Source organism: Orbicella franksi, chromosome 4, assembly GCF_964199315.1.
Source record: "Orbicella franksi chromosome 4, jaOrbFran1.1, whole genome shotgun sequence".
In the NCBI taxonomy this organism is placed as follows: domain Eukaryota; kingdom Metazoa; phylum Cnidaria; class Anthozoa; order Scleractinia; family Merulinidae; genus Orbicella; species Orbicella franksi.
Window position 1 is genome coordinate 23,265,089 of NC_138148.1, and position 10,557 is coordinate 23,275,645.

The 10,557-nt window shown below is 38.3% G+C and overlaps 2 protein-coding genes across 6 annotated transcripts in view; one reads left to right on the top strand and one right to left on the bottom strand.

The window, feature by feature from the left end:
• LOC145484989 (interleukin-1 receptor-associated kinase 4-like) overlaps window positions 1-10,557 on the top strand; it is a 212,542-nt gene that overhangs the window by 92,834 nt on the left and 109,151 nt on the right. The window lies entirely within an intron of this gene.
• Window positions 1-10,557, bottom strand: part of LOC145484947 (scavenger receptor cysteine-rich domain-containing protein DMBT1-like) — a 132,194-nt gene that overhangs the window by 79,636 nt on the left and 42,001 nt on the right. For all 4 annotated transcript variants that reach the window (XM_081463567.1, XM_081463566.1, XM_081463568.1 and 1 more), the window contains exon 5: window positions 10,306-10,556. In XM_081463567.1, coding sequence (XP_081319693.1) covers window positions 10,306-10,556 — 251 coding nt within the window. The remainder of the gene's footprint in view (window positions 1-10,305; window position 10,557) is intronic.

The following is a 10,557-nucleotide window of genomic DNA, read 5'->3' on the forward strand; positions in this document are numbered from 1 at the left end:
TAGAAGAATAATTGACTGTTTTTTGTTGTTTCAACTTCAAAAATTTGTTTTTCCACCTGCTAAAGTGTATTGTATGTTTCAAGCTGTTTTCTCAAATTACATCCTTAAAATGTCGTGTCCAGTACTTTCGATGCCAGAAAAGAAAATAGAGTCTCTTTACTCTTTCTAGATGAATGCTGTTGAGAAATAAGTTTGGAAACTGCAACTCGTAAAAGACCCCAGATACAAGCAGACTGCAAAGGTCATAATGTGGGAGACAACGACATGCAGCCGGTAAATTATTAACGTCGCTGGATTTGTACATCGCAAAGAAGTTGAATGCCAGCTCCAAAACAAAATACTATTATATCCACGGTAATATGGTTATTCTTCAGCCAGCTATCTAAAAGAGAGTCTGTAAGGTGAGCATTGGCTGCTGTTGTAATCCCGCTACTCAAATTCAGTCGCCCTTTTACGGTCATAATTTTTGTTTTAAATGCATTCAGCCATGAACCTTCCTTCTTGAGAAGAGCCTGGGTCAGAAAAAAAGATGGCCGTGTTTTTTGGCTTCTGCTGGATACTGGCCAAAATCTTGTTTTATTCGTTTCGTTTTTGACTATTTTGTGTCCTTTGTGTATTTCATTAGTTACTTTTTATATACCAGAATGTCTACTATTACAACAGAGCAATTATTGACTATTTTAGTGGAAAAACTCAATGAGAAGCTGGTGCCATTAAACTTGACCGTAGCTGAGCTGAGAAAGTCGCTCAATGAAGCAATTAAACAAGTGAAGATCGTTGATGCGAAATACGATGATCTGCTAAAGAAAACGAAGAAAGATGATGAAGACAGGAAAGCACTGTGGACTGATAATAAGACCCTGAAATTGGCAGTTCAGACTTTGGAAAGCAGCATTCTTCACTGGAATTGCAGCTTCAGAATGCTATTGATTATGATATAAAGCACTTGCCAATTTCATCATTCAAAGTTAAACTGAAACAGAGCTTTCTCCAAAGCTACTAGTCAATTCTATTTTTTTTTCACATAAAGATAATATCACTGCTTTTGCAATGACTTACCATTATTTATCTGATATTCTTCATTCTTCAGTTCAAATACATTTTTTTTATTTAAGGTAATAGATTACGCATGTAATTTCAGCTTCTTTTCTTCTTTACTTTCTGGTTTATATTATATTTTGCATGTGTGACCGTGTGTACTTGTGTGTGTCCGGTCAAAACTTGACTAACCAATTTGTAAACTGGCAACCCAGCATTTTTAACCTAGTGGTTATTTCGGGTTGCCAGAACCCTAATTCTTAGCAATATTTTATATATTTCTGTATTAATTAATGAAAAAAGGGTAATAAAGAGGATGTTGCTGTTGTTGTGTCTTCTCCTTTCTAACGTTGATATTCTGCGAAGTCTCACTTTGCCATTTTTCAAGTTCTCTTTCTTTTCTCTGTGGTACTTTTTGTTTCGAATTTCTTTGCTCTGAATATATAACAGTTTGAGAAATAACTCAGCATTGGTCAATTTGCATATTGTTTGCACAATCATGATGCTCATACAGTATTGTGCAAAAGTAATGAGAGCATAATTCAACGAAATTCGCGAATTTCTGAGTTTTTCAACGAAAAATGGCGAAGTTTTGTTCAACTCAAAAGTCTGAAGAAAATTCAAAGAATTTTCCCACCGCCCATTGTTTTAGTCGACACGAATTTTCGAGCAGTAATTCGTGTCTACTGATAATTTTTCCCGATTTTTTGAGTAAAAATTTGCTCTCCTGGAATTTTCCTTCGAACTTTCTAGCAAAAATCCACTCTGTTCATTAAGTTTCCCATTGATTCCCAGTAGTAAGATGAATTAAGCCAGAGCAAAACAAGAACGTGCGCGATAAAAACGTTAATATCATCGTGAGTGATAGTAATATCTCAAAGCCATTTCTCACAAACTTACCTTGCTTATGTCCAGAGAAAGCTGATATCACTTTGTTTGTTACAGTCTTAAGGCTCACAAGCTCAAATGGTCTGTTTGCCAACCTGTTTTCATTGAACAAGAAATGCTACTCACGAAAGTACTCGCGGTGCAGCTACAATGAACCCAGGCTCTGAGTGACCTTGCGATATTACCGTCGAAGGTTCAAAGCTATTATCGAACTATTCAGGCCAGTCTCTTACAGCGGGAGTACAGTATAAGCCTAAATAAAAGCATCTCATTTCGGCTCATTTCGCATAAGAATCCTTTGGGTCGTGGCAGCCGTGTCTCTCCCTTTTGCACTTGCAATCCGAAGGTCTCTGCACTTTTCCTTCCTTAATCCCATTTCTTTGCACTTCCAACATGCTCAAGTGTGGTCGCATGTCTCCATCTCTTATTTACGAGCGTGAAATAAAGAGGGATTGTTGTGAATAATATACTATCCATCATGGCAGGCGGACAAGAACATGGCGAATGTGATAACAGCTGAGGGGACTGTGCACGTGGTGGGGCTGTATGGCAACCTGGCACTAGATAAACAACATGTCTGCTTGTCCATCAATCACTGAATTTGATGTCACTTTGGATGAATTTTGAGGTGAAGTAGCCTTCAAAAACACCTTATTAAGAATTTTACTTTCGTCCGAGTTTACCCGGACTAGCGGTCCGACTTTTGTACCTGCCTTGCTGGCACGGTGATGTGGCAAAGCTTGAGTTAGCAAGTTCATGTCATTGAAAACGATCAAAGGATGAAAGACGGATTAACACATTAACAACAGCGAATGTTATAGAGGAGTAAAGCGTCAACGTGACCATGATTGTTCACAAGAGAACAATACATTGATGGCTCAATACTGGTCAGTGCACTGCACTGCGATATTTCGCATACTGCAAGCGGAATTATCCCTCTGGTAAGGAATTTTCATTTTGGTCTTGAAAGTGCCGCGAAGTTTCGTCCTTTGTTTTAAAGAAATAATGCTCAAGACATTGCAAAAAGACGCTTGAATTTTCGGGCGAACTTTCAAAGAAAGTTCGCGGACACAAAGAACGAAATTTGCACATTTCGCTCTCATTACTTTTGCACAATACTGTAAATCAGAATAATTTTGAATAACCCAGCAAAATCCGTCTGTGTTTGCAGGCTAACAAAATACACCTCTTGTGAGATTTGTCTTTGTTCTCGGCATGTTCAGACAAATGGAAACAGATAGCTCGTTGAAAGCAAGTGTCGGCTTTGCTATTTCAGTTAGGGGAGAAATTTGAATGTTCAACCACAGTGAACTGACTGCCGTTCTTCTGCCGTTCTGCTGTTCTTCCAAAGGGTTAATTGATAGAAGTCTGTTTTTCACTGTATTTCTTTATTTACTACGTTTTATTCTACGTAAATGACGCTGTTGTTTTAACAAAAAAAAACCTTTTTCTTCACAACTTCTACTGTTGTGTAATCATTATTTCGGTTTTCCACCGTTACACAAAAAAAGCCAACAAAATGCTTCAAAGGAGGTGTGTCCTTGCCTTTTTACAGGATCACTTCATGTTTAATCACTGAATACACTGCCAAAATGCCATTTTTACGGCCTGTAGAACCACATGATTTTTCGCGCCAACCCCAGTCTCCGCACAGCCTTGCATTGTTTGCTGCCGTAGTGACCATTTGTGACCAGGAATCATTTGCCAGAAATGAAGAATTTAAGCTACGAATTAGTGGTTCCGTGGCAGATATTCCGTGCTTGAGAAGACCAGCAAAGCTGTCTACAGTACAGATGCAAAGCATTCATGTTTTTGTGAAAAGCGTGAATGCAGAAATTAGTCACTCTTTGTAGTCACGAGCACTTCCAATTTGAATATGCAAATTTTTTTTTCAATTGACCCCCAAAATTTTTCAGGGGAAAATTTCCTTCAGAACTAGTGAGACAATCTCAGATAGTGTAGTGTCATGCATAGCTCTGATGCAGTACTCATAACACAGTTCCTGTATAACCCCTACCATTCACTCCTGGTTTGTATTGACCTTGTTAGTCAGCTAGGGGTTTTGATGAGACATAATCTAGGAGTGTGTATGTTTGATGTGTGTATTTTCATTCGCGGTCAAAGAATAACTGAAAGGCGGCGTGCAAGGACGTCCCCTAGATTTTTTGGCCATTTTGAAAGTGCTCAAAAATAGCTGAATTTTGGCATGTGGGCTTCGTTTTACCTGAGAAACATTGCTCTGAAGCTTTTTGGCTGGGGCGCTCTTCGTTCTCGAGAAATAACGTATGCAAAAAACTCACTTTTCCAAGCGGCATCTTTTGCAGATCTTTTGGTGAACAAAAAACAAAAGAAACCTTCTTATTATTTTGTTGAACAGCAAACAGGCAGACTGTTTATAGTGTATTCCAATGAATCTTAGCTGTCTTAAAGTCAGAGGAAAATAGTATATAGAGCGGAAATCTGGGAACAGAACGTTTACATCGGTTATTGTGAGGTCAACACAACACGCAAATCGATCGAGCATCAAATGAAATACCATCAAACAAAAAAGAGATGTGCTGTATCGACCGCCATGTTTTCCCGCGCACGAAGTGTAAAAACCCTTCCCGGCATGCATTGCGATCATGTTCTGTGGACGTTTCTCGAACTGGTAACTAGATTGTTTCGGCTTTTTTCATTTAAACATAATAACAGCCAGCAAGTAGCGATCGATCCAGGTTGCGTTGATTTTATTTCATATCGGCATGATTTGTAGTGTTTTGAACTTCTGGGATCAGCGGACATGCAGATGTATGGAGACCGGTATGTTGCGCAGAAGGGTTAATTGAAGGAATGAGTGCAAAACCATGCTAAGTGACGATTTGGGTGAAAAAAAAATTTCACGAGAGGGCTTGAATTTTTGCATGTGGTCTTCAATGTAATAGTAAAATGCGGCCCTGTATTTTTGTCGCTGGTTTTTGCTTCATTTTCAAGCTATAACGTATGCAAAAATACTTGGCTTTTCCTAGCCATGTCTTTAGGAGTTTATTTGTTGAACAGCAAACAGGCAGACTATTTATAGTGTATGACGTCAAAATCAAATCTCATAGCATATATAGAGTGGAAATCTGGGAACAGATTGTTTACATCGGTTATTGTGACATGAAGACAACACGTGAATCGATCGAGCGTCAAACGAAATACATCGAGCAAAAAAGAGTCGCCGCATTAGACCTCTGTCAACTAATATCTTAAGCATTGTTTTAAAGTACCTTGTATGCCTGCCTGGTGGTTGAGAGGCATCATAAAGTCTTGATAAACCCAGAAGTCATCAGCACGTTTTAAAGAATCAAAATGTGTTCTGAAACTTCGAAGGCAGCTGATACACTGTAATCGTGTTATCAGCATTCGAAGTCAGATCGAGCCAGGCAGCAAAGTTCAAGAGCAGTTCTTGCCCAAGAAAAATACCCTCTGGTGAGTCGTGGCCCAATTGCCAAGCGTTGCTAGTGTCAAAGTTTGGAAAGGGAGAACTGGTTTTAGACTCATAAAATTTGTCTTGTATCGACCGCCATGTTTCCCGCACACAAGGTGTAAAGACCCTTCCCGGCATGCATTGCAATCACGTTCTGCGGATGTTTCTCGAACTGGTAACTAGATTGTTTAAACATAATAATGGCCAACAAGTAGCGATCGATTGTAACATAGATCTGTGATCCAGGTTGCGTTGATTTTATTTCACATCGGCATGATTTGTAGTGTTTTGAGCTTCTGGGATCAGCGGACATGCAGATGTATGGTGACCCGTACGTTGTGCAGAAGGGTTACTCTATTTATCTGTCAGCCCATTTAAAGAGCGTTTTCACGTGAAATCAACATCATTGAGCTTATACGTTGCGTGAAATTACCATTTTACTGTTTTCTAAGTGAAACTAACATCCTTGCTGTCACGCATTAACGTGAAATCAACATTTAAACCTTTTTTGACCTAAAATCAACATTTTCGAGCTTATACGTTGCCTTGTTGACACTTTGCTGCTTTCTAAGTAAAATCAAAGTCCTTGTGGTCGCGGCAGGCCGATCCTTTGTTATGATAAACCAAGGCGAGACTTCGACTTATAACAAAGGCTTGGCTTGGTTATTATAACAAAGGATCGGCACTGTTTATCATAACAAAGGCCCGGCTTCGTTTATTTGAAGACCTTGGCGGGAAAAGGGCGTTAGGTATTATAATCAAAAGTGAACTTTGTCGAAAACACTCCAAATTTCGCATGCAGTTTTGTTTGGGTATGTTTAGCAATGTCCTGTAGTTTTTCCGCTAAGCTTTGCCTCGTTTTCGAGATATTGCGTATGCGAAAAAACCAATCAGTTTTCCTACTGACCTCTTTATAAATGAAGCAAAAACCAGTGGGAAAAATGCAGGACTATGTTTTTCTATTACATTGAAGGCCACATGCAAAAATTCAAGCCCTTTCGTGAAAATTTTTTTTTTCACCCAAATCGTCACTTAGCATGGTTTCGCACTCACCCCTTCAATTTGTTGATCTGTTTGCCCTATTTATAACGCGTTTTCACGTGAAGTCATCAAATTCTTAAATCCAAAACTAAAGAGCCACAAGAGTTGTTATCCTCATCAGGCATAAGAGGTACCTGCGCATTTTGAATTTCGAAATTAGGCGGTGCGTGACATAAAGCTACGATCGCGTTTGTTGAAAAATATGTATTTATCTCGGGATTTTTAGCCATTTAAGACATTGCTGTATTTGGAAAAGTGCTTATTTTTTGTTTATTTGTTCAGTGCAGATAGTCCTTGTCCCAGGTAACCAAATTAAGTTCCAGATGTTAACACTATTTTCCGGCCGCCATATTTTACCTATTTAGACCTGAAATCAACATTTTTGAGCTTATATGTTGCGTGAAATTTAAATTTTGCTGTTTTCTAAGTGAAATCAACAACCCTCCCGTCATGGGTTAACATGAAATCAACATTTAAACCTTTTTTGACCTAAAATCGACATTTTTGAGCTTTTACGTTGCGTGAAATTGACATTTTGCTGCTTTCTAAGAGAACTCACCATCCTTGCCGTTGCGCGTTAACATGAGTCAACATTTTAACCACTTTTGACCTGAAATCAACAAATTCGAGCCTATATAAGTTGCATGAAATTGACATTTTGCTGGTTTCTAAGTGAAATCAAAGTCCTTGCAGTCGCGGCAGGCCGATCCTTTGTTATGATAAACCAAGGTGAGACTTCGACTTATAACAAAGGCTTAGCTTGGCTATTATACCAAAGGATCGGCTCTGTTTATCATAACAAAGGCCCGGCTTCGTTTACTTGAAGGACTCGGTGGGAAAAGGGCATCAGGTATTTTAATCAAAAGTGAACTTTGTCGAAAATGCTCGAAATTTCCCATGCAGTTTTGTTCAGGTATGTTAAGCAATGTCCTGTAGTTTTCGCGCTAAAGTTTGCTTTGTTCTCGAGATATTGCGTATGCAATAAACCACTCAGTTTTTCCAACCTGTGTGCCTTTTTTGCATACGTTATTTCTTGAGAACGAAGAGCAACCCAGCGAAAAAAACTTCAGAGCAATGTTTCTCAGGCGAAACGAAGCCCACATGCCAAAATTCAGCTAGTTTTGAGCACTTTCAAAAATGGCCGAAAAATCTAAGGGACGTTCTTGCACACGGCCTTTCAACTTAAAATTAATTACCATTTGTCAAGACAGCTCCTGAATTTTACTGTAGTGTTTTACGTTGATTTTTGCTCAAAAAATTAATAATTTAAGCAGCGAACGTGACAATTTACTCTTCACAAAAACGTTTGTAACTTAATACTTTTGTTTTCCTTGCAAAAGTTTGTAACCTGAAACTCTTGTTTTCTCAAAAACACCCAAGATGTGCTTGTATTCTTTCCACAGCTGGAGATAAATGGAAGAAAATTGAATGTCGGATTAAGAAATGGAAGAGGAACGATTTGCTTTATTTAAAATGCAAATTTTCTTTTGACCAATAAACAAGAACTAATCTAATTATCAAATTGTCACAGAAACAGCACATTCTGTTGCCACCTTTGGCATTAACAATAAAACCACTTAAATTTAAAATACACACTGATATTGATTAATACAACTGAGAACATTTCAACAAGAAGTATTGAGAGTAAACAGCGCTATTTGAACAAGATTGTATCCTTCATCGGTGAATGAGTCCCATCAGAGACTGATAACATTTATGCTTTCAGTAGGTACCACGGAGTCTGCAGCAATATTTGAGCAGTTTCCTGGGTTTTTTATACAATTTGACAAGTTTTAATGCTACTTACCCAGTAGAGTTTTGGCTGTGGGTATGAACATTTTGGTCTCTTTGATAGAGACAATTAAAGGATGAAATAAACGCACTAGTGTAGTTTGGAAACAACAGATGATATTTCTTCAAGTTAGGCGTAATTCTAAAAGACATGCAGTCACAGTAGCATTTTTGTATCGTGCTAACGATGCTAGAATGCACGCGTATGACTTATTAGGTTCTACCACAAGGAAAGGCACTCAACGTTAGTGTGTGATCTTGTAAAAAATGTATCTTCCACCTGATATGTAGTTGACACTAACACTTTTTAATCTACGCATGCATTTAGAGCAAATATCGGTTTTGTTTTAAAGAGAAAAATACCACAAGGAGAGCAAGGGGCTCTCTGAAATAAATATATAGCTTTTTGAAGTGATCAAAGAGGTAACGTAGGTACATGCACCACTCATTTTACGTAGTGCTCACAAGTATCTACCCCATCCTACCCCCCTTGCTGCAAGCCTAATTAGTTAATTGAAATTAATTAATTATACAAACATTAAACTTTACACCTTATTGCCATATTGCCATAGTACCTTATTGCCATATTGCCATAGTGCCTTGTTGCCTTATTGCCATAGTGCTTTAGCAACATCAACCCCCAAACCATCCCAATAGTGCACTCTGCACTAGAAAGTAGAATACATTTCAGCCAATCTTCAATTCTCTGAATGTTATTGTGAGTTTTATACTGACAAGCTGTCCATGCAGGATTTTCCCATGGTTTTCCTTAGACATTATGGGAAACTTGATACGCGGGAAAAAAAACAAATACAAAGTGAGACCAAGTGAGTGAACGCAAACTTTGTTTTCCTCACAAAAGTTTGTAACCTGTGGCTTTGATAGCTCAGTTGGTGGAGCGTTGCACCGATAACACAAAGGTCATGGGTTCGAATCACGTTCAGAGCCTGAAATTTTTTCAGGTCATTTTTCCAGTAGTGTTATGGCTGCATTCACGTCTTTCATTCTTTCAGTATTTAATTGCTACTGTTGGACATCTATTACCATAGGGGTATTAATGTTTGTGCATTTTTCAATTTTCATCTGTAAAATAATACCTGACTTAATGTAAAGGTCCCCTTTCTGGTGCTAGTATCGATTTTTCACCCGATTGACTTTACTTTTAAGCCATTTGAATTTGCAAGCAACATTTTGGCGAAGGGTCTACACTGAAATACCAAAATGTATAAAATGTCTCTTATTTTAAATTTGTAACAACAACAAAATTTTGTCCCACCAGACTGGCTCTTTGTCAGTTCAAAACTTGTCCTTGGCCGGACAAATGACCTGCTTATAGACAAAAACGATTTGCAGGCTTGTTATTACAACATGGGGTATTCTTATTTGGTAACCCATCCAAGAATAAACCCCGCTGAACAGGGCTTAACTTTGTTGAGCAGACGAGATGCTGGGCTGTCCTTGTGGTACTATGACTCTACATTGGATAATTGTTTTTCTCTCAAGAGGTAACAAAGAAAGAAAAAAGATGACTGACATCGCCTGGGAAAATTAAAACTTCAAGTCAGTGGCATCAAAATTGTCACTGTTTCTGGACGATCCATTTTCAAAGTTGAGTGATTCAGCCACTTTGATTAATCATGTCAAGACACTGTGTTTGGTTTCTGTCCAATGTGCCTGGGGATTGATCTGGTACATTCTCAACAGACACTGATCTGACCTTGAAAATTATTGTCCATCTCTGAGGCTTGAGTTGATTTGCATGTCGAATTTGTGTTTTGAAGATTGGATGTGTTTGTTAGCGAGCTCAAATTTATCGGATAAAGTACAATACTCACTCCTACACTCCAGACTCGAATCCTCTATCCATATTAACCAGTTGCGTATCAAACATCTGCACATTAGCAAAACAAAGATGGACAATTGCAAAATGACATTGTTTTCATTTAGTTGGTTCCCAGTGCACTTCAGTTCGAAGGGATAAATCTTAACATCCTCTAATCCTCTCATCCTCAGTTTCTTTGTGCCAACATAAAGAGCTGGCACACGACTTCATCACTTAATAAAACACATTGATATTAACATTACCAGTAACGTACCTGAAATTTTTCTGTAATGTTCAGAGGAATAACACCTTTCTTCCAAACAGGTCCTTGGTCACCTATGAGCTGCCACAAAGGTTCACCATTTTTCTGTGTGTAGACAATCAGTTCTCCAACAAAAGTTCCACCCATGTAATAGTAAAACTTAAGACAATGAGCAGATCCAGACGAAATAACAGGACTTAGTAAGCGTGCTTTTTGTCCTTGGGTGATATCAAAAAATTTAAAGGGAATATTCAGATAGAAACC